At 43.5% G+C, this 24,567-nt stretch overlaps 1 protein-coding gene across 1 annotated transcript; it reads right to left on the minus strand.

The window, feature by feature from the left end:
* Positions 1-2,911: 2,911 nt before the first annotated feature.
* MMEL1 (membrane metalloendopeptidase like 1) lies at positions 2,912-23,181 on the minus strand (the record flags this gene model as incomplete). The annotated part of the gene is made up of 23 exons (XM_080631278.1): positions 2,912-3,011; positions 3,398-3,474; positions 3,985-4,080; positions 5,467-5,532; positions 5,988-6,121; positions 6,252-6,371; positions 8,350-8,408; positions 10,425-10,528; positions 10,805-10,888; positions 11,210-11,308; positions 11,591-11,719; positions 11,957-12,050; positions 12,519-12,655; positions 12,920-13,009; positions 13,187-13,321; positions 15,163-15,228; positions 15,888-16,006; positions 16,266-16,361; positions 16,840-16,920; positions 17,328-17,489; positions 17,919-17,978; positions 22,834-22,997; positions 23,132-23,181. 23 exons carry the CDS (start codon positions 23,179-23,181, stop codon positions 2,912-2,914), a joined length of 2,322 nt encoding a protein of 773 aa, XP_080487404.1.
* Positions 23,182-24,567: the final 1,386 nt, after the last annotated feature.

The following is a 24,567-nucleotide window of genomic DNA, read 5'->3' on the forward strand; positions in this document are numbered from 1 at the left end:
TACTGCCCTTTTGTTCATGCACACTTGATTAAAATCAGTTTCCCTCTGTTTGCTTATAACTTGTACAGAATCAAAGATGGGTTTGGTTTGGTTTTGGATTTTTCCCCCATGGTCCTTTCATAATCCTAGTATATAAAGGACAGAAACTAGGAAACTATGTGGAATATTTCTACTACTTTGCTGCTTTTTTCAATTTAGAAAAAGAGGATGTTACTGCTTTACGTTAAAGAAAAGGTAGTGGGTAAAAGGCTTGATTTGTCAATGTTATACATTTTGTGTGTAAGCTATGCTTTTTCTAGCATTTTCATTATAATAATGATTTTTGTCTGTATTGAGTGGTTTAATTCATGGTGGATAATGTTTCTCCCACAAGTGGGACAGCCGTATGGCTACCTGCATACCGTGTATGCGTCTCTGTGTTTGTAGAGAGCAATAAAATGCATTTGTGTGCAACTGCTGTCTGGGTTCTCTCTCTCTGAGGGATATGCAGCCACCTGCACCCCTGAGACAGTCTGACGTGTCAGTCTTCTAAAGAGCTGTGTCTTTTTGTACAGCAAAAGGAGTTTGTATTCTCATCTATATATTCTCATGTCTTCCATCACGTGTGTACCCCAAGAGTAAAGCAAGTGCTACTGTCACACAGATTCTCTCAGCTGAATCATACTGAGCATTTCCTTAGTCACTGCCTCTCCTATCCACACAAAACCTTCTCACCTGAGTAGTGAGGCCTCGAACCAGCCATCTGGTTTCTCTGCAGGTAGTGGCTGGAATCTGAGTCCTCCTTTCACACCTTTTTGCACCTCAGACTGAGAGGAAGCAGACTCAATCACTGCAGTGCTTTGTGTCCTTTAATGCCTTCCCACAATTTCTTCTCTTGAGAGCTCAGAGGTGTGAATAGTGTTCCACAAAGCTGCAGCTGTCCCTGAGCAGCACGGAGCAGCGGTGGTAGAGCTCCTGCAGAGGTGGAGTGGTGAGTGCTACCCTGGTGGGGACACACAAACCTGGGCAGGGCCTTTTGCTGCTGTTGCAGCTACCTGAATTAGGGCTCCACAAGCACCAAATCAGAGTTTGCAGGAGGTGTGCCTGAGCCAGCTGAAACGTTTACATGTCTTTTGGGGTGAGTGTCAGGATGATGGAGCTACATTTTTCTCAGTGATGTCCAGTGACAGGACAAGGGGTAATGGGTGTAAACTGGAGCATAAGAGGTTCCATGTGAACATCTGGAAAAACTTCTTTACTGTGAGAGTGACAGAGCACTGGGACAGGTTGCCCAGGGGGGTTGTGGAGTCTCCTACTTTGGAGATATTCTAGGCCCGGCTGGACAAGTTCCTGTGTGATGTACTCTAGGTTACCCTGCTCTTGCAGGGGGGTTGGACTAGATGAGCTTTTGAGGTCCCTTCCAACCCTTGGGATTCTGTGATTCTGTTGTAGCTCCATTTGCCACCAGGTGGCAGCATGGGAGAAGGAAAGACTTCATTGTCCCCTCATCCTGGGAAACATCGGAGTCTTTCTTCTTTTCCCAAGTATGTAATAAAGCTTCTCTGACCCTTAATTGCATACAAGTCTAAAATGGAACCAGATCTGCAGCAAAACAGCTCTGGGTAGAGAATTTTCCACTACGCTGAAGTATTTGCTGCAGCATTTGCTAAATGCCATCTAGTTCCATGTATTTATCTGCTATTTTAGTTACGATGAAGGTGTTCTGTTGTAATAGGACTGTTCGCCAGAGTCTCTGACTGAGACATACGGTTATATGATGCTTGTAAAGCCGTGCCCTGTCACTGCCACAGCTTCTCTGGACAATGTGCTAGGTTCCATTCTTCCTTTCCAATGATTTCTGTGCTGGAAAGAAAAGTGTTTGCTGGAAAAGTATTTAAAATTGAGCAGGAAGTGGCAGTTTAAAATCCTGTCATTATATTAGCATGCTTACTGAGGAGAGCCACCCAAACCCTTGCTCTAGAGTAAACTGCTGCATTGGCCACTGTGGTTTTATTTCTTTTATTAAAAACCCATACTTGTTACATTTTCAAGTGTAAATACTGAAAAATAGCCTATGGCAAAATGAAAAGGCACAGGATTAAAATCAGCTTCATCGTTTCCATGGATACATGTTTGCTGTTTGGCAAAGAGTATTTTATACACTTTCTACAAGAATAAGCATCATTTTAAATACATCTCTGAAGGGAGGGACCCTGTTCTTTTAATCATGATGCCAAGAATTTGTACTCCTAAAAATGTGATCTCTTTACCTCACTTTAAGGTCCTGTCGCAGTTGTTCTTTGGAGCAGAGGAACTTGAGTGCAGCAGGAGAGTGCAGCTTTGCATTATGATAACAGCCGACAGGCATCTTAACATAGAGCTCACTTTGTACACAGTAAGACAAACAGCAGTCTCTTACAGCAAAGCAGGGATCAAGTATACAGACAGCACAGGAGTTTCAACTAGCTCTAACCTGGATTTGGGAAGAATGCACCGGAAACTGGCTCAGAACACTGGGAAACAGTTCAGCGAAGCATTTCAAACTGGTTTGCTGCGTCTCAGAAGGGGTGTTTGTAAGAGAGACTAAAATTAACATTCCTTTCTGAAAAATAGATGTACAGTTGGTTGTTGGTTTTGCTTTTATCTAAGAATTAGTCTTTGTAACCCTGATGCAGTATCTTTATAACAGTCAGGATGTCATTGAAACAGTCATTTCTGTTCTGGAGCACGCCATGGCTTCCAGCACAGCCTATCAGTCCCTGGGATACCTGTGTGCTTCCCAGTGGGACTGTAAGAGCTCTAGGACTGTAGTTTCCTGGATTCTCACTACAGTAGCTGCACCATGAGCCTTGGCTGTGACTGAAGGGGAGAACATCAGGCACATCACTTGTTTGTGTCACAGAGCACGTGTCATTCTCACCAGTGTTTTTGGTTACCAGACTCTGCATTTCTCTGGAGGATGCATGGCTGTGCCTTTCTTACAGTGGAACACCTCTGAGAACGCTTCAAAGTTCTGCAAAGACCCCATCACCCTGCACAAAGAGAAGGAACTTATTTACATGGATACAGGGCATGGAGATTGTTGCTTTGAAAACAGAAAACCATGTTGGAATTCCAGTCTCAAAAGACAGGATAATTTATGCAATAAAAATACAGCTGATAGGAATAATGAAATGCTGGAACAGAGCATTCTGGTCCATTCTCTACAGACTGGCAAATTCACCAGGCCAAGCAAAGGAATGTGCTCTCCAGCACTGTCCTACAAGCTATGGAAGAAGCTCTTAAAGTTAGTCCAGATTGATCTTGTCTGTTAGAATATAACTCATACCAGTGAGCCTCTCTCTCCTCCTGCGCAATACTGGCACAATGGGTTGAACCAAATAAGTTATCGATTAGTTAATCAGTTAGTAAAACCCACCTGTATTTCAGAGGGCTGTGAACATCTGTCTTTATGGACTGGCTAGCATATTCTGGTCTGTAGGAACCACACCAAACCTAGACAAGGAGGATTAATCATTAGTGGGTCAGTATTTAAGGGAATTCAGTTTGGGGAGCTGCTTACTGGTTTTCCAAGATTTTCCTAAGAGCCATCCCAATTTCTTACAGTATAATTGGAATATGTTGTACTGAGGAAGTAGAATAGTTATTAACTAATTACTTTTTGTTTTATCAAGTTCTTGGATTAAGATCTGATGCTTTGGGGTAGATATATTAGCCCTTGATTTCACTTTTGTTTCCCCAGATGAGCTGGAGGTTCAGAGTCTGAAGCACACCACCAAGTGTGTTGGCCCACTATGAAATATTTAACCTACTGTATCACATTTGTTACTCTAAGAGTTTCTCATCCAGGCCATCTTTTTCATGTCTCTCTTGAGGACCTTTTGATGAGTGCAAAAATGAATCATTGTCCAAGTGGAGCTTGGGGCTGATCTTCTCTCTAACCTCTAAGATAACCTAATTTATACTTTCATGAGGCATGTAGTGGCTGCACTCAAGTGTTCTTACCTGGGCAAAGTTGAGGAAGAAAAGCTGTTTGTGGGACAGATTCAGTCCTGGCAACTTTGGCTCCTTCCCTTCCCGTTCCAGCCATTTTAAGTAGGCCTAGAAATGATCACAGATGCAATTCAGATGGCAGAGTGCCCTATTCAGGCATGGTGGGTATTCTGAATGTTATTTGGGGGTGAGAGATTTCAGTCACAATATATATGAACCCAACACGTCTGCCCTTCTGTATTTTCATAGTTTTTATCTTTCTAATACAAATAGTGCAGCTACTTTTATGACAAAGCTGTCACAGAAGTACTCTGTTGACTCTTCTGGCAAAACCCATGTAACACAGAGAGAATTCACGTTCAGCTTAAGTGCAGTAATCTCTGAACTGAGCTGTTATCAAATGGGGAAAAATAGCAGACTCTTGCATGGAAGTGTTGTTTTAGAGTAGCAGCTGGCCAGCTGACCTTCTCCACAAGGAGCTCTGTGTGTTCTTTACAGAGTCACCTGGAGATGTACCCTGCATTTCTTCAGGAAGGTCGCACTTGCTGCTTTAGGGAGGGGCATGCCACTGGTGATACATGCACAATTGTTCATGCTGTGGAGCCTAAACACCCATGACTGCAGCTTGAAGTAAAATCATCACCTTCCACTGACTTATTCTATAGGAATTTGTGTCTAGAAATAAAGTGTTAAGCTCTATGGTGATGATTTTTCTCTCTTCAGGTAGCTGCTCATAAAATAGCAGATAATAACCTTGCTCAATGTTAAATCCATTACCGGTATTGTTACACATTAATTGGCCAATTTTCTTTTTTTAGGTCTATTGACATAATGGAGACAAGTTAATGTGTCCTCACGCTGGCTGATTTCAAACGTTCTAGTACCTGATCCCCTTCGCTGCTGACAGTCTCAAAGCACACAAACAGCAAAGGTAGAGCTGAGGGTGAAAATACATTTACATTGGAGGATTCTGTGCAGGCAGCTCCTGCCATCCCATGGCACCCTACCACGTTTGCACAGCTTTGCGAGTTTATTTGAGAGAAATGTTTTTTGGGAAAACAGTTGCTCTGCTTCCCAATATCACCAAACTCTGTTGCCAAGAAATCAGTGCTCTGTTGCCATGTAAGAAGCTCTTTGAAGGTGTAGCTGTCATTTTCAGAATCAAGGGCTTTAAAAAGTGACGGGTGTTTTACCTTTCCCAAGCTAATCCTGTGCCTGTTGGTGAGTGTTACCCTTGATTACCTGAGACAGAAGTGCGCAGCATCAAGCACTGTGGTACCTCAAAGTACAGCCAGGAGAATGAGGTGGTCTTCTCCTGCGTGCAAGAATGCAGCAATCCTACACTGTGACTGCGATGTAAGCTCCTAGATCCATAATTGAGGCTTTAAGTTTTTGAATATGGTAATAACATTAATTGTCAATGTTTTATTGACAGAATAATGCCATTGCTGAATCCCAGGAATAAAGTTACCCCACAGTATATTTAGAGGTTACCTTATAAGCCTGTCGGACTCCTCCATTATCTGCTATATTTTCTCCTAATGTGCTTATTCCACTGACCTGTAAAAGAATAATCATTCATTTAGTCTGTACTCAGTAGTATTAGCAATGCTCGGAACCACGAGCTGAGCACAGTCATACATCACAGACAGTCGTGTCTGGAACAGAAGGAAGGACTTTGGGATAGGTCAAAGAAAGGAGAGAATGGAAATAAAAGCTTAATAGGGTAAAAGCTGTAGATCAGAACAGAGAGAATATATAGGAATATAACAGGAATGGGCTTCTGGGCAGAACATACACTAGCAGGATGGCAAAATACAGTAGCAAACACCATATTTCCTCCCCCTTGCCAAAAACACCCCATAGGGTCTGGCAGCAAAAGCACACATGGGCCCAGCTTGCCATTAACACACTGCACACAGATAGTGCTGGGTTTCTAGGCTACACCAGTATTCCCAGTTTACATTCATTATGGTATCAAACCCAGTGGTGTGGCATTGCTTAGTTTCACTTACATTTTGGCCACCTGCGAGCTCCCATGTGTAGTTCCCGTACTGATAAACCATGCAACGAGACTGCTCCTTGAAATGCATAGCTGAGAAATTGCTCCACCAGTCAAACATGTTCCCATCTTTATCAAAATTCCTGCCTGCATGGAAATCCAAGACAAAAAGAGTTTTGAGTGTGGTCCTGTGTGCAATCACAGCACTGTGTAACCCATTTCTGACAGTGTAATGAAGGCAACTGAAGGAATACTGTTTTCCCAGTTATCTTCTCACCATTGTCATCAAACCCGTGGGTAATTTCATGGCCAATGACCATCCCAATCCCACCGAAGTTCAGGGCTTGTGGCTGGCGTTTGCTGAAGAAGGGGGGCTGTAGAATCCCAGCAGGAAAAACTGCACAGAGGGGAGGAGAGAGGGAGATGCTGTAAGGCACTGTTAGTTCTGGGTACTTTGCAGACAGATTGTTTGCTTGGTTTAAAGATCAGTAAGGAGCATAAAATATAAAGTGATTAGGAACAACATCATGCCTCCTCATGTGAAATTGTTTCTCTCTTGATAAGTGGAAAATGACAAGTTAATGAAGGTTTAATTTAGCACATCTGCAATTACAGTATCTCCTTGTTTGAGAACCAAGCATCATTTACATTTCGACTTTAGCCTTATTTGGGCCATAATGTATGCTGCAGTAAGTCAAGAACAGCATGTTCAGTAACTGTCTGTTACAGACAGGTACAGTTTGTATTATAGAGCCATTTTATAGGGGAACTAATGGACATTTTATTGCTTTATTTTCATTAAAGAAAGGATGGCAATCACATGCTGATTACCAGTAACACTTGGTGATAATTCCTGCAGACCACCAAGTGCTCTTGGAAGCCAGTCTGGGGTGGGAGCATTGGGAGGTCTGTTCTTCAGTCTACTGGCAAAAACCTTATATAGAATCAGTGGGATTTAGTCTCCATCCCACCTATGTAAGATGAAAAGCACATACGCTTCTAGAGGAATTAGGACTGAAAACAATTAATTATAGTAAGATACTTTGTAAGAAGTGAGATACTGAAATTATATAGCAATTATTTCATTTAGAGACAAACCCCTTTCGGACTATATAGAAAGTTTAATACGTACAATTTCAGGGAGAAATATGTAAGACAGGAGTAAGACAGAGGCAGGAAACCAAAACTAGTGTGGAAAATTCTCGAACTAGAGACAGGATTTAGCTGACATCTACACTATTGTGGGTAGCTGTGCTTGGATTTTTGGCTTATACATTCATCTTCGAGTTGCTTAAACCAGTTACTTCCATGTTACTTAAAAGGCAAAGTTGTAGAGGAACCAGGTTTCTTTAAGAGTCAATTTCCCTGCCTGCAAAGCTGGCTCACAGCTGATTACCATCATCATAAAACAGAGCCTGAGCTTGCCTGCAGGGTGATGCACACTCACGGGTTGAGGACTGGTCACAGTTTTTGCTGTACCTGCAGTATGGAGGTAAGTGGAAGTTGCACAAATGGAAAATGGCTCTTTCTGATGAGGTTAGAGTGCTAAAGCTTTCGATGTTTCTGCTTTTAGCAATTACCTAAGTTTTCCCTTGTGACTGTTGGTTGGGTTGTTTTCCATTTCTGGCCTTTGCCCTGTGAGCAGGATGCAGTTGGTGTCTGGCCTAAAAAGGGCATGTATTTTTCTTTGTATGGTATTTAGCAGTACTTAGATAGTAGATCTTCCTGCAGCCTTGGAATGTGAATAAGCACTACTTTCTGGGAATTACTTGGTTCCTCTCCCTTTTGGGATACTCAGAAGTCACCCAAGACTCTACAGCATTTTCACCCTTAACCTGAGTATTCTGGCCATGTGCATAGCTCAGAGAGCATGGGCAGCCAGACATACTTGCTATGTCTTAAGTCTGTAGATCTTTTCTGCTAAGAACAAGGAAGGTCAGCCTAGCAGCTCCCAGCTCTGACATTCTACAAGCAGAGGCAGGTTTCTCGAGCCTGGTATGCCTCTTATTGATAAAACTTCAGTACCATCTGTACAGATGGCAAACTGAAGAGCTGCCCATATGTTTATCAGGAATGTGGAAACATGAGTACAGACAGCCCGGCATACACTGTGAGTGTTCTCTAGTCTCTGAAGCTGGCACTCGTATAGTAGCAGTTACTGTCTCGGGCTCTCAAACCTAAAGCTGTTCCAACTGCAGTCTATAAACTATGTCTGCCCAGCAGGGAGCTGAATATTCATCAACAAAGTGATTGCCTGAAATGAACAGCTTGTCCACCTTGCCCAGAATTCCCACACGGACACAGGCAGGTTTGCCTCTGGATAACAGACTGATGAATCAGTTCCACAGAGCTGTTTGAAACTGCTGTGAACCTACCAATCTGATTCCGGTTGGGGGAATAGAATGCATTGACCACTGCAGCTCCAATTATCCATCTGAAAACAAACATTGCACCAAAGTTAGTCCTGATTTAGACATCATTTTTATTGAGTTGTTATTGATAAAAACTGCAGGCTGCATAAATGGGAAGAACTGAGGTAGGAAGAAAGGTGCCATTGAACACAGCTTAAAGAAATACTAACACAGGAAATAACTGGTGTCTCATTTATGGGCACTTTTTACCCAGAACAATGCCAAGTTAAAGTTAGAAATGCTTTTTCTCTTGAATGTTGAACAGCCACATTGGGGCAGAATGTGATACCAGCTCATCTCAATGCTGACTGAGCTTGAGAAGAAACCAACAGTTTACATTCAAAAGACAGTTGGCATTTAGAGGACACTGAGTAGCAGAAGGCTACTTACTGTTACTCAGTTACTTAAGTAAGTAAGTAAGTTACTTACTTACTGTTACTCAGTAAGTTAAGGCCAAATTGGTTTCTTGAAAAATTAGATATCTGATTGTGATTATTCAGTTTTAAATGTCTGTATTTGGAGTCCAATATTTCATAGATAATGAGTGTTAACTTTGAGAAGTAATTGTTGAGTAGGCTGCTTCTGGAAACTTCCTTCAATACCTTGATAACTTCTTAGTCTTTATATTTTTCTTTCTCCTCCCCTTCTCTTCTACCTCTGACATATAGTGCTGTCATGAACCATGCAGAACAGTCTGAAGCCATAAACTCATGACAAGTATTCAGCAGCATCAGCCTGTGATATTCTTCCCACATCTCTTGTCCTTATAGTATCTTGTGATGCCCCAGGTGCCAGTGTTTTGACATAACTACTTGTGGGCTGCTGTGGGATGGAATGAAATTTCCTGCTTAAGAAATACAACACATGTCTGTATCTTCTAGTTCTTGAGAAGTTGGTTATTCTGAACTAACAGAATAGAGGGGACTGCTCACCTCAACCTGGGAACAGGAGTAAGTGGTAGACGTGCTGGTATGGCACTAACCTGTGTGTAACACATGCATAAAGCGGGAGTAGGAATCTGTTCCTGAGGTCAAGGGGGTACCCAGGTTTTTCAGAGCAGTTTTTCTCCGAAGGCCAGTCTGTTGTGAAAGCAGACTGGCCTTCAGTTCAGACCATGCTCTTGGTCCATAAGCTTCTCCTTGGCATGCTTGACATGAAATGCTTGCAGCTGGCCAGGTAGCCTCTAACAACTCGCCCCCACCCTCCCCAGAAGGCTCTGAATATGAGCAATGGCTAGTATTCTTAACTGCAATGATTAGCTGATGATGTCAGCCAATAGTGGTTAGATACTCTACTTCAGTGTAATTAAACAGTGATCTGGAGTGATAAGTGGTTTTATGTCTCCTTGGGGAAACCCTTCAAGCTGCTGGAGAGAGATTACTAGTAAGATGTTGTTCATTACTTGGAAAAAGTGCCAAGTATTTCATATATCATCAAACTACCAGGCAAAAAAGGCCTAATTCATGAATTCATGAAAGGGTTCCCACAAATGTGCTTTAAACCATGCCTTGAATGAGCAGGGATGTTGGGAATTCTGGCTGAAGGGCTACCATCTGTCTGCAGACAGACTGTAAAAGGCAGCAGAGATCAATAACAGTTTGTGGATTAAGGACACCAGTGCTGTGCAAGAATTCTTGCTATAAAGAGCACCATGATTGATTCCTCCAGAAATGAGGGAGCAGAAAATGCTGGTTTTTAGCTGACTGATCAGAAGACTCCCTTGGTGAATTATTCACCAGTGACTTCCTGGGGGTTTCTCAGTGTCTGCATTGTGTGCTTGCATTCTGAGATAAAACCATGTCACAGGAAGAGGGACAGAAGAAAGGAACAGGCTTTGCAACAATTAATTTGACTGATGCTTCTCTCTGGGGAGTTTTTGTTTGCTTGCTTATTAATAACTGATATTGTAGGCTTTGCAAAGAGGTGTTTGACAGACTTGTGTCTCGACATTCTCAGACGTAAGTGTTCCCTGCTATCCACAGTGTAGGACTTACCCTTCGTCACCCTTACCTCGGAAGTGAGTTGTGGCTGTAACTTACATGTCCTGGTCAACTCTCTCACGAAGTTTTCTCAAGCTCTTTTGGGCTCCAGCTCTCAGGTTTTCCAGAATGTTTTCAAAGTAGCTGTGTTCACTGAAGTTTAACTGAAGAAACAGACACCAAGTGTGTTTATGAGTAAGCTGCGGGGACAGAGGGATTCCTCATACCACAGAGTCTATCTCCTACACAATGTTTTGATTACAAGGTACCACTTACTAGTTAGCTTTTTGCATGCATTTATTTGGTTAGCATGTTCAACACAATCAATTCTGTGTGCTGTCCAGTCACTTGGAAATCACACTTGCACAGGTTTAGGTATTTCAAGTGGCAAGAAAATAAGTGTAGGCTGTTATACATGGAGGCATGCACAGCATTCTTACGTTGGCATATTCCTGATCCAGTTTTTCATTCTGATCTTCCAAAATATAATCTGGATAGCCAATTTGTTCTTTAATTGCCATTGCCTAGAAGAAAAGAATTTAATGTTTCCTCTGAATTGTTTGTGAGAAACTGGCAGCAAATATTTAAAGACCTTGTTCAAATGCTCCCTATTGCCTACTGAGACTTAATGTGGTTCACAAGACTCATTAAAAGGAAATAAAAATGTATGTGAGCTAACAAAGGATTAAAAAGAAAAGGACAATATAACAGGATAATGGAGAACAGGACAGCAAACATCAAAGTCCCTTCCTGTGATTTGCAGAGGAACTGGGAATAGTGATGCTACAAAATTCCAAAGATTACGTATTCATGATGGAATACTGAAGTTCCTTGTTCTCTCTGACCTTCTCACGAGCTTTCTCTTTAGATGCCTCATCCATCCACTGTAACTCATCTAAAGTCTCGATGAACACTTCACGAATCTTGTCTATTAAATCTCGGACCTAAAGAGAAGCAGTAAGAAACTAATCATTTCCATGCCGCTTTTCCCAGGCGGAGCTAAGGAGGGGTGAAAAGCTTCCTACTGACAGATGATGTCCCCATATTCTGTGCCCTGAAAAATGGTACTCAGCATTTAAAAAGGCATCGTAAATGCATCCCTGTGCCTTCTGACTCTTGGCTGATTGACATCTTTAACAGATAAAACAGGTTGGGAGATCGGGTGGAGGGGAATGGGCACTGCAGACATTGTGGTTGTACAGTAGTATGAAGGGTAAACTACATACCATCCTCTTGCTCTCACCAGCAAATGTCTCCCTGACATACATTGCTCCCACTGCGTTCTCCATGTTGTTGTTGACATAACTCACGCACTCCCTCCAGCGAGCCTCCTCCAATGTTGTCCCGTAAAGTGCCTGTCATACAAAGCAGCACAGGATTAATTCTGCCTGTGCGTTTCTTCCCTAAGTCATTGCCTAAAGAGGAGGCTAACCTAAGACAAGGGTTTCCATTGCTGTGACTGCTGTTCTTGGATTTCTATGGGGATGACATGACATAAAGATGTCATTGTGTTGACAAGGACTTGATCTGGTGACTCTGGGACTCTCTTCTAGTACTATGCTCTATGATCTCTTTAGGAAGAGAGGAAATACCTTCCTGTAGCTGGCCCGAGCATCCTTGAAACGCCGGCTCAAGCTGCTGACCCGATCAATCACCAGTCGCCAAATGAAGTAGTTCTGAATGGTGCTGTGTGGGAAAGCAAAGCTAAGCTTAATCCCCTGGGAAGAGCAACACTAGTGCAGGCAAAGGAGGATTTTAACTCTGAAAGGAGATAAGAAAGCCAATGATTGCTGCCAGTCCTCACTTTCATAGCATCTGCAGGTGAGTGTTCTTATCTAACCTGCTGTAGAGGCCTCCAGGCTGAGGACTGGACTGCCACATCTGTTAGGGATTAATTTCTTTCTAGAGAACAACAAGAGCTATAAGCCTGTGATGTATCTTTTTTCTTCCCATTTACCCTTTTCTGAGCAGGGAGACACCCAGTGCCACGGAGACTTTGGTATCCAAGGACCTTTGAAGACATTACCTATGTTGCATAGAGAAGTGGTGTCATTTCTCTCAGAGGCTCTGCCACAACTAGCAAGTGGGCCCAATCATGTACATTCCCACAATACTTCCATGACTTTTGTCTTGGATATTCTCCAGTTTCTTTACCTTGCTGAGTACTTGGAGATAATTGTTTTCAGCTCTTGCAGATAGGGCATGCCATATACAACAACCTCTTCTTCTTGGTCCACCTGAACACTTACTGAAGACATGACACCTTGGATGAAGAAGGTCCAGTTAAATTCCTAGGCAGACAGAAAGGCATGTGCTAATACCAGATGTTTCAGTGCCTTAGTAGCTGTCTGGACTTTCTGCAGTCTATGGGATTCAATGTAGTTGTAGTGGTGTTCAGTAGAAAAACAATTTGTAAGAGACTCTGAATACAAGATTAAGAACGGGAATGATTTTATACCTCTTGGTTGCATCACTGATCAATTCATAAAGCCATTTCCAATGGGCATGGCAGTAAGAGGAGGCTGCAAGTATCAGACTGCTCTTTAAACACTTACATTCAATGCAAACTTTTCCTGTAGTTCTTTTAAGGTCATTTTGTTGTACAACAGGGTTACATCATGCCTTTCTTCTGCTGGGGTAGTTGCCTGAAGACATTCACAAGGTTATTACTAGAATCAGCTGGCACAAGTGACAATGGCTGAAATCACATGCATGCAGGTGCGCATACACACACTCAGATAACATGCAAATAAACCAGATTCTCCCTCTTGCTCCTTGCTCCCTCCCTAGGACCCAGAGAAGGTCTCGATTTCTGTACTCACATTTGCAATCTCTGTTTCCAGCTCCATAACTTTTGCCATTTCCTCTTGGACAAAGGAGTCATCTTTAGACATATTCTTGTCTTCCCGGATCATCTTAGCAATGGTGATCATGAACTGCAGGTAAGCTTCTCTCACCTGCACACAAGAAACAGAGCATGTGCATAGCATTGTGAAGAAAAAGTTTGCTGTCTATCATCTCTCATTGAGCAGCCATTCCTCTTGTTCCTTTAGCTTTAAGGTGTGCTGTGAAAGAGTTGAGCCCAGAGTCACAGCCTTTGCCCTTACCTCCAGTGCCACCCCCCCCCTCCAGTTTTCCTGTTTCCCCCAGAACCACCACTGTTATAGATACTACGGCAATACCTAAGACCTTAGTTCATCCTGGAATACCTTAGAGTGCAGTCTGCAGTCTCAAAATACAGAGTGAAAGCAACACTTTCTGCTTCCCTGTGCAATCTGACTCTGGCATTCTGAGTTAGAATTACTACTTGAGCAAAAAAGAAAGCTCTGTGCTTCGAGTTACACTGTGGGAACAGTGATCCCTACTAGCCAAATACCAGGGTAAACATAGAGGGATTCAAGTTCTCTGAAAGTAATACCATAAATCTTCTAAACTGTTTTTATTGTCTGAAAGAAAAGCTCTGTCTCAGATGGTTCCCAGTGATACCTTTCCTTTATTTCTAGTAGGAGGGTATGGCTGTGATTTATGCTTCAGAATGGGCCTTGAAAAAATACTTGGCTGCTGAGGGAGTACTGATCTCTGATACAGGAAAGCTTAATACTACCTATTCTTGCATCCTTCTCCTCCTCCATAGACCTTGGAAACCACATAAATACAGGAACTGTTGCGAAATGGAGTCTGGGCATTTCCATGATGAGGATGATTTGTGTTTTGAGGCTGAATGCTGAGCCTTAATCAGGCCAGGTTCCCAGAGGCCTCAGCAGGAGCTCTGCCAAAAGATGCTGGCCTAAACACAGGGGGGGTTTGGGTCATCAGAGTTTGGCTCATTGTCTGTGGGAAGTGAGCTGTTAAATACCAAACAGAAAGGGGTCGTGTCTCCCCCTTATTCATTAAGGTTAAAACCACAGCCTCTGCCCTTCTTCTTTATAGCTTCAAATTAAAACTGTATTGAGCAGTACCAGTTTTCTTTTGCTAATTTAGGATTGTCTATGTTCTGTACTTGATTTTCTACCTCCTACGAGTCAATCTAAGTCTGACTTTTATGTGATGATGCACAAATGTCCCCCTTTCTACTGTATCTGGCACTATAAAGGTGAAACTTGCAGAACAGAATCCCAGTTCCAGCAGCTATCTGCAGTTTCCAGCACAACTGCACAGAGTTTGGTTTGTGTTTTCATGTAATCTGGGAGAGAAAGCAGGGTAAATGGCAGCAGATTCTTACTGGCTGAGGATCTGTTCCATTCATACAGCTTCTGCTGCTTCATGTAAAACACTGTCCTTAAACTTGTTCTTGCTAAACGAACACATAAATTCTGAATATTTTGGTGTTCCACCCAATGTATTTTGGGGTATTATATGTTCAAATATGATCCAGTATGACAATAGTTCTCCTATGTCTATAATCCATCTTGCCAGTAGTTTATAAAATAGTAGCCAGAAGCAGTGGCTTTGGAAGAAAATATAAGTGAATCCAAGATAATCTGCACTGAAAACATGAATCTATCCTTCAAAATTAGAGACTCTTTTAAGCTCTAAACAGTGATGATTTTATTTTCTGAGACCCTCCTCATCGTATGAAGTGACCAGGTCTGGCAGGTTTGATACTTGCAGCTGTCAGTCCTGTAGCAAACTCTCCAATTTTGGTGTAATTAGGAAAAACTGTCGCAATGAGCATCACAGTCTGGTTCTGATTGTCACACGTCATAATGATTCATGTATTTGAGGTTTCCAACACACAGGGGTAAGTAATAAAGTTGTATTAGTAGTACACTGTAAATAAATTAGAAGGAATACTTACTCTTTGATAGTTGCCGCCATTGAAGTAGTAATCCCTGGATGGCATTCCTAAGCTTGGCTGGTCAATCTGAAGGAAATCATACATTTCTTTAGTTAGTGAGGAACAGGAACTGGTGGTGTCCAAAAGTATCCTTGAAAGGCAACGCAAAATGCTTCCTGTGCCATCCTTTCAGTGTTGGAATGACACTAGTACACTCTAATCAAAGACCTTTAGGAACTGGGGTGAGATGGAAAGTGCAGCTTCTGTCTCTGGATTTTAGATAAGGGCAGGATGGATGCTTGCTGTGGGTCATTAACCAAAGCTTTCAGTAACCTCTGGGACCTAAAAATAAATTTAAGCAACTTAGAAAATAAGTTGTTTGACTTGAGGGCTGGAATTCCTCCATGAGCTACATGAACGGGCTCTGAAGAATTATCTACATACTTTAAAAGCATGGTTTCCTGCTGTATATTAAACCCCACTTTGCAGGACACAAGAATTTACAGCCCTTAAATGCTGTAAATCAGCAAAGGTCCATTGATTATTTTATTTCTTTGACTACAACAAAAATTATGCTTCCATCAAATGTTTCCCAACAGGACTGCCACTGAGGTTCAGAACTGGTGCACAGACTTTGCCAGTGATGTGCACACCTCCTGACTAAGGGAAGCTGATCTCTATGCAGTGTCAATAGCCATCCATTATGATTCTGGCATATAAATAGTTCCGTGAAATGTTTTCCTTACATAAATGATGTGTCTGCTGGAATCCCGGTCGTCATTCCACACAAACATGTCGATGAGGACACGTTTGTTAAATCTGGAGTTCATTATGGAGAGTTTTTCTTCCATGCTCCAGTTTGCCTCTGGGAGATAAAAGGGAAAACATACATCATTTATCAATATGTATGAGGACTGATTCAGTTGTGTAGTTTCAAGCTTATTGCTGAAACTATTTAGAACCAGAGTGGACATGATGTGGGAATACTTGTACAGGACACTGCTAAATATGTATGATACCCTGATTTTTATTAATGAAGGAAAAGTTAAAATGAGGATCTAATTCAATGACAGTAGTCTCCTAATTCTGACTTAACACTCCTGCACTCTAAGGCACAGCATTACCTTTGGTCTTATTCCAGTCTGTAGAAGCCACTGGCCAATCTCCAACCATCCTTAAGGCCTCTAGCAGAGGCAATGAATCTCGCTGCTCTATAAGACCTGAGAGTGGAAAACCAGACATTATATTGTTTTCATGGGGGTTGAGGGGGAATGAATTAACACAGGTAACAGGCCTGACATTTTAAATCTGAAACTGCGCTTGTCATAGCAGAAAATAAAAGATATAGTTAAATCATCCTACATTTGGTCTTCAGAAAATTAATCAAGTACTTATGTTGACTTCAGTACTGATTTTGCCTGAATAAGTTTGGAAAGGAGGAAATGGGACGCATTTTTGCATTTAGAAGGGAAGGCTTTCTATTAATAAAGGTAGGTAATAAATCTGTCCTTTCTACACCCCAGAATGCGTCTTTTAAGCCTTAATGATGTACCAAGGCATCTTCATCTGAAGATTAGCTCTCCAGGCAAAGCCATGCAGATTAGATGGATACTGACTGGCCTTTTGCTTAAGAGTACATTGGTACTTTTGTACATCTGGTATTGAATAAGAGAATTAATGGAAAAAGAAGAGACTCACTCTCGTTCATGCATGATTTGTAAAGTATTTTTGCTTTCTGAAATGCCTCTCTGTCCTCTTGATCTGAAGTCTCCAGCACACCTGGGGAAAGAACCAGTGAGAGTTCTGCTCTGGAGAGCTTTGATCTTGTCACAGAAATCACAGAGTTCAGGGCAATGATAAGTGCCTGTTATTGTAGGCTTCAATCACTGTGCAACTAGAGTGCTCTTTAAAGAGGCTATTAATGGAGAAAGTGTCAGAAAGGTCATGCTACAGCTTGTTGTGCTCCTTTTGAAGTTACTACCACAGCACCTATGGCTAATTTTTAGTGGGAGCAGGATGTTCCCACAAAATGGCTGTAGTAAGAGATGTGGAGATTAAAGGAGAGAAAAAACTCCCAATCAACACAACACTTCAATGGAAGTTTATTTCTCTGTCAAACATGCAGTAAGTAACATGTGAAACCAACCACAAGTACCCAGCCAAGCAGAGAGGAGCCTCATTCCTACCTTTGAGGACGATCTCCAGCTCATCTCTCAGGATGTCAAAGATACTGTATCTGGAGCTGGTCTCTGGGATGACGTGCCGGTTCAGCCAGCCCCCGCAGGCGTACTGGTAGAAATCCTTGCATGGGTCAGCTGTTGGGTCCATGTTCTGGATTATTCTAGCAGCTGGGTATCAGAATTGGAGAGGTGAATTCCAGAGGCTGCCCAGTAATCTCTGGGCCTACCAAAGGCTATCAAGAAGCTGCTTGGCAAGAAGGCACCTTGCTCATGCTACTTATAGAGGATAAGACTTTTGTACTATAATTCAAAGGATCCTATTTTCTCATGCAATGCAAGGAAACCTCTGACAGACACTTGCAGTGCAACTGTACTGCTTTCCAGAGGGAGCCTCTGAATGGCAGGCCAGTTCTCCTCTAGGGCCCTAGCTCAGGTACCCATAAATGAAGGCAGTGATGGGAACATCTGTGCTACGGTCTTTGCTGTCTTGAGGTGTACAAGCAGATGCCAAAAATAAGCAGGGGAATAGCTCCATGTGTCGAATGCATTCTCTTTGAGGGAAAGTTCTCAATAGTCATTCACAGTAACAATCATTACCTGCTGTAACACATCCAGGGGTGGTACATACACTGCCTGAATTGGTGCCATAGTGAGTGCCTGCAGGAAGAGGAACAAGGAAGCAGGTAACTTACTTGTTTTGGAAAGAAAAAGCAACCAGTGTCACTTGCCAGCAGCCCAACCTCAGTGACAGCCCTATTTAGTTTTAGAGCAAGTGAGTGGATGTTAGTGCCAGTAAATGGTACCAACTGACAGCTGTGAAGACATGTCTTATCTGCAGATTTGTGAGGAATTTATTGGAAGCAGTATTACAGCAGTCCTGATAGTGAGTCTGAACTCTCCTAAAGGAGAATATGTACTAACAGCCTCCACAGTCTTCTTGACACGTACTGAGTGTATCAGATCCCTTTCTATTGAGATCTATTGAGATGTTTTAAGCATCCAAGCTCTTTCATGACCTTCAAAGTTCTGCTGTGGACTTACACTGAAGCCTTTGCACATGAACGTATAATTTTTCATGCTGAGTACTGAAGTGAATGTGCTTGTGGTGCTGGTCAGGCCACTTGTGTGCTGTTCCCTATGGCACTGGGGTGGGGGTATCCAAGCACCCAGCCTCATGAGTGGCCTTTGCCCCAGTCACCAACTAATTAATTTTGCTGGTTTAATTTCCTTTTGTGAGCCTGAACTAGCTCAGTAGCTCATGGTGTTAAATAGACAACTACTTGGTTCCACACTGGAAAAGGAAAACCTGATACACTTCCTTTACAACAGGATTAGCTGTGGTTTTAAACTTCTGTCTGACCCTTATGCTAGGATGTTTGCAGAAAAGAGTTACTGAAAAACCCTTCCAATTAAAGTGTTTACGTGACAGCAAACAAGATTACAGTAATTCAGAGAGAAATAAAGCAGTGGGGAGGAGAAGAGGACTTTGAAGTTCATCAGTGGAAGCAACATAAAAAGCCCCCACTGTGATTGGGAATGTACCATTCAGGGTTCAGCCGTGAGCTGTCGTGCTGCGTGAGAGCGGATCTGCATTAGAATAACTGCATGCTTTATTACAGTTCAGTGTCTGGCAATCTGAACATGCGATGAGCAAAGCATGGGCAACAATTGGTTAGCTTCTTTAATGTAACCTGACAATGTCTCACTTCAGTCTCTGAAACCCAACTGCTTTCAACAAGATTCTGAATCCCCACGTTCACAGAACCCTTGTGACTGTGGAAATGTAACTGAGCTGTGTAACAGGGAAGCCAAATCTGTTCTGAAACCTTGGTTGCACACTCAGGGCTCTGAAACTGTGCCACAACCCCAGAAATGGCTGGGGAGGGGCTCTCAGCTACTTCTGAAAGGGGTTCCTTTGTCTTCCTATCAATTCTCTCTTATGCCTCAGCAGCACTCCTGACAAAGAACAAAGCCAACCTGACTGTATGACAGATGACCAACACTGCCCTGTTCTGCTTCACAATGTGTTCACTGGGTCTCTGCTCCCTTGACTGATGCCCTGCCTGCTGCACCTCTGGAGCTCCGAACCACTGGAAACAAACATAAACCACACCTTCTGAAGCCTGAACCAGGCAACTCTGCGCTTCATTTTCTCAAACTACTTTGCTAAAAACAGCCGCCCAAGTTTTAGTAGAAATAACCTCTATTTCTCTATGTACTTGTTTTTCCTCCCTAGTTAAATATTGCCGACAGGTTGAGCTGTGACATAAAGACTCCTACTTTATAGCCACGGACAAAGACTGCTGCAATAGAGGTGTGGGAGGGACAACTTGGGTTAATGTTCTTCAAAGCCTGAAAGCTGAAACAAAACAAATGTCTAAATCCTGTGGATGTAATGGGAAATTACTGAACCTAGAGTTGTGAGTGGGATCATAAGTGGGACATGGCCTCATGTTTGACACTAATATAAGGCATGAAGATAGTGATTTGTAGAAGAAGATTGGCACAGATTGTTCAGCTCTGAATCCCATGTTCCCCCTGCTGCAGAGAAAGTGAAGACATCAGTGGAAGGGTTTGCAGGGAATCAATTCTTATCTCTTCTCCCATCAAATCGCACCTCCCACTTGGCTTCTCCCACAGCCAAGTTCATCCAGATCCTTACAGGCTTTTTTTCCTCTTTTAAAATTAATCACTCCATTTCCCTACCTCTTCCTCCTGAGATACCTTCTTTCTGTACACCTCTTAAACAATCAGAGAGGGATGCAAAGGAACAGAAGTGGACAAGGAATGTTTAATTACTGGAGCTACTTTGTGCAGTACTAAGTTCCTTCCTGGCTCTTGAAATTCAAGACCTCTGCAGCATTACCCTTGCATTTGCTTCATTAAGGAGGTCACACTCTTGCTCTGTCAATAGTCTTGTAGTTAGAAAAGAATCGTTGAGCACTCTGCAGGCTGAAGAGTAACTTCTGAGCTCTGTCGAGCACCAACCACCCTTCACCAGTTCATCTCTTGCATGTCCAGTTTTTAAAACACATGTTGCTTTTCACAGCATTTCTGAAGTTCCTTTTTAGACAACAAAAGCAAAGCAAATCATTCTGTACAAGCACAGGTTGTGTTTAATGTTTTCTCACTGTGTTTTGAGGGCCACAGATGGCTGGGGATGGCACACATTGAAACAATTAGATCCACAGTTGCCACCAGGCAGTCAAGTGTGAGCTTTACCTTTCAGCACCTTCTCTCTTTATCGCACAGATCTCATCTGCACAAGTGCTGTCAGCACTGCAGACTGCCTGTGTTGCTATTCTAGTACTGAATTGTTTGCCACAAATAATGTCACTTCCAAATTTAACTGCTCTTCATCTGAGAGGGCTGTACCAGATGTCAGCATCTTCAAACCTGTGGGGATGCAGACACAAGCAACCCCCCAACACCTGTGCATCTTGCTTCTGAGAAACCCTACAAACTGGGAAGCCAGAAAGTGAATAAAATATCGGTTAAATTAAGATGACTTTGAGCAGTCAGGACCAGCAGTGAGGTGAGAGTGGCAGTTGTGTGTAACAAAGAAGTTGTTTGGAGAAGTCACTGACAGTGATGTGGTGCTCCTTGGCCTGCAACCTTTCCAAGAAGTGATGAGACCTGGAGGTTAGTAAATATTTGTAGAACAGAGCTGAGAGCTGTGAAAAGGCTGCAGAGATGTACGTGTGGGTGTGATGGAAAGACTGAGAGCATGGTGTGTTCGGTGTCAAAACCAAATGACTTCAGTTCTGTCTGCTTCCTTTTCCATGCTCACCCAAATATTACTCTGATATTCTTACAGTAGTTTCCTTTAGCTTATTTAGATGAGGCTTTATGGGTATGGAAACTTCTTTAGATGTCAAAAAATCCCCAAACTGCTTCTAGAACTATGTAACTGTATTGCTGTGAGAGCTTCAGTGTGTTTGTTGGCTAGGTACGTAGACGAACATCCCAGTCAGTATTTACAAGTATTACAGGCACTAGCTGCTAGAAATGGTTGAGCTATGCACACCCAAACATAAACAGGCAGAAGCTGCCTCCAGGTCAGTGCTGCAAACACTCCTTGAAGGCAAAAGAGAAGAGCCTGAGGGGCTCCCTGCTGTACAGGACAAGCAGCACATGAGCTCTGCAATCACCTCGCACTCACATTGTGCACAGGGATGTCTGAATCCAGGAAATGTTGCCCATGAAAGTTTAACTGCTGATAGGAGCCTGCAAAATGCTTGGGATTTTGGAACTGCTTTCTGATAGATAAGCCTTCCAGCAAAGAAATGTAGCAGCACTTGCTTCATGTGCACAAATGATTCACATGGATTGGGATGAGACACCAGCATTTCGGCAAATGTTACTGGTATCTGAACTCTGATTTGCCTGCACCCAAGCAGCAAAGATGTAGAGCAGATTTCTCACCTCCTTTAGGCATGCATGCAACAAAATTCTGCATAGCTCAATATTTTGATACAGAAACTCCTATCTTAGCGCACAGCCCTGAGCAATTCTTTCCTCCCATCTCCTGAACCAATAAAATAAACTTTCTGATGAGTACTGTCAGCACCAAATGCTCTGAGATTTAATCGAATACTGAAACAAGTGCTGGTAACACTGAATTGCTGGTAGCAAAAGGAGTGAGCAGTAAAAAGGCTTTTCCTGTGAATATTGCTCAGCATTGTGCAGTGTTTTACTTACAGGTGCTGAGGAAACCAGTTCCCTGTAGGCAGGGGATGCAGTGGCAAGGTAAGGAGAAAACAATGCCTCACTTCAGTTTTGCTATTCATACTCAGTTTTATTCCCTAGTGTTTTAGCAAAGCTCTGAATCCAAGAGGCACTGATGGAAATGAGGAACATGAAGCAGCTGCTGCTACCAGTGCTGCTTCACAGAGCTTTTAAATAGGACTTTGCATTTGATGTGCTAGTGGGAAAACTTAGTTTTGAGAGTGAGCATGCTCTGCTGCTGGCGTATTCAGGCACAGCACCTTCATGTGGCTCACTGTCAGGTTCCTGGCAAGACTTCTGCATGGAAGTCACTGAAATCTCTCCTAGGGATCAAACTGCCTGATATGATAGTGAAGTAGTCTCCCTTCCTCAGCAGCACACCATTGTAATAAGCAGCCTCCCTTTTGATCTGCTAAGCAGCTGCAGCTTTACAACTGCTGGCAATAACAAACCTTGACTCAGGCTTCTATGAGATAAGGAAATGTCAGCACGCAGACACACACCTTCCTTCTAAACTAGTACAAGAACTGTTGTCAAAACAATGCAGCACTCAGTCAAATGCATGAAATGAATTAAATACATAGAATGTTACTCACAGAACTTAAAAATGAAAGAAAATCCAAGCTAACCCTCTCCATGCCTGAGCCTGGCACAAGGCAGAGGCAGCCACATCCCTCACACGGGTGACCTCGCTGTCTCCCTGTACTTTTCATGTAGCTCTGCAAAAACACTTTATGCCCTTTGCAGAGGGAAGAGGGGAATTCTTTATTCCCAGATTCCTTACCTCTGCTGCTGGCATAGAGGATCACCAGGGCCACCACTGCACAGGTCATGAGGAGCAGCAAGACAGCCAGACCGATGGATACGAAGCTCCACGATTTCTTTCCAGATTTCGCTGATTTTTCCACAATATCCATTTGACTTTCTGATTTCCCCATTATTGTAACTCTAAATGGAGGAGGGAATGGTAAGGAAGCATTAACAACACAGCTAAATCAATATAGGGATGAATGCATGGCAAATCAGGGAGGGAAAAGGCAGCAGAATCAAAGCAAAGATAAAGGAAACTTCCAAATTATTACACGTATTTGTCCATCTGATTGTCCGCAGCTTTGCCAACCTCATTCTCCATCTCCTGTGCCTGCCAGGCTGTCAGCACTCGGGGTGTGCTGCTGGGGGGCTGTGCGGGACTGCACTACCCCAGCCTCTCCATGCTGCAGCGTCATAACTTCAGAAGCCTGCTTTAGGAAGTGTGGAAAAGTCTCATGAGCAGGTTGGGCAACTCCTTTCTCCCAAACAGGGAAGGAGGGGGGGAAAACTGCCTCCTTCCACTCCCCGCTTGGAAAAGTCTTTTGCTGTTTGGAAGAATCTTCCTCCTCCTTCAGTGGCTATAAGCAGGTCTGCGGGGCTCTGTCAGCAGGAGCAGTCCAAGCAGAGCTTCTTCGAGGTGCGAGTGCCCCTGAGCTCGGTCTGCTCCGCCTCTGGCACAGATGAAGGGTTTGGCAAGTAGAACGCTCCTAGAGCCCGTGTCTGCAGGAGCCGCTGACCTCCAGTGCCTCAGGGCCATGCTCCAAGCCCCGCGCTCTGCCGTTGGCAGTTCTCAGCCCCAGGGCAGCGCCGCGGAGGGCGGAGGGAGCGCAACGCAGCCGGGACCGGCCACGGCGCTTCGGCAGCTCCGCGGCGGCTTCTGCCGCGTTTCCTGCAGCCCCCCGGTCTCTGCCGCCAGGTTGCTCGGCGGCTGCTCTCGGGGAGTCAGGAAGTGCAAACCCACCGAGTCCCTCCGGCTGCGGGAGCGCTGGCGGCGGTCGGTGCCGTCTGTGGGAACAGCTCCTGGTGTGAAACGCACTGATTTATAGGTTGTTGCAGGCTATGGAACAGGATTCTTTTAAGCTCCTGCTTGGAAATCTGTCCGGTAACAACTGGGAAGAGAGTGAAAGAAGGCAGGATAGGCATGTGATTTCCCTTGGGGGTTATTCTTTTCCAGAACTGACTTTGGAAGGAGGGAGAAGCCGGTTTGCTTGGGTTCTTTTCCCCTCGCAGGCTGCTTTATGCAGCTCGTGTAAGTCGCAGCCAAAGTTCACACTATATAAATTCTCAGGCTGGTACCTCTCATGACCTGAGTGCTTCTCCAGCACTCCAAGTTCTGTGCGTGCTCAGGAGGAAGTGCCGAGGGCAAAGAAGGGATTGCTCTATGGCAGCCTCGTTTACTGGGAACGTGCACACACAGTTTTCCAAGAATGGAAAAGCAGACCTGTTCTGCGAATGGAGTAGGAAACAACGAGTGCCAGTTTCCTCTGCTGGAGTCTTGAGTCTCCTCTTCTGGTCTGTGTTATGCCTCAAAGCCCCTGTGAGGATTTGCCTCCTTTCTCCAAGTCATGTTATCTTGGGCTCTGTCAAGTGTGAAGGCAGCTATTCCCATCCCACCATCTGAAGAGGAGTGAAAAAAATGTATGCAGATCCTGGTGTCCATCTGTGAAAACCAGCTACAGAGGGAAGGATGCTTTTAAGGATAAAGTTA

This window comes from Psittacula echo (genome assembly GCF_963264785.1).
Source record: "Psittacula echo genome assembly, chromosome: 17".
Lineage (NCBI taxonomy): Eukaryota > Metazoa > Chordata > Aves > Psittaciformes > Psittacidae > Psittacula > Psittacula echo.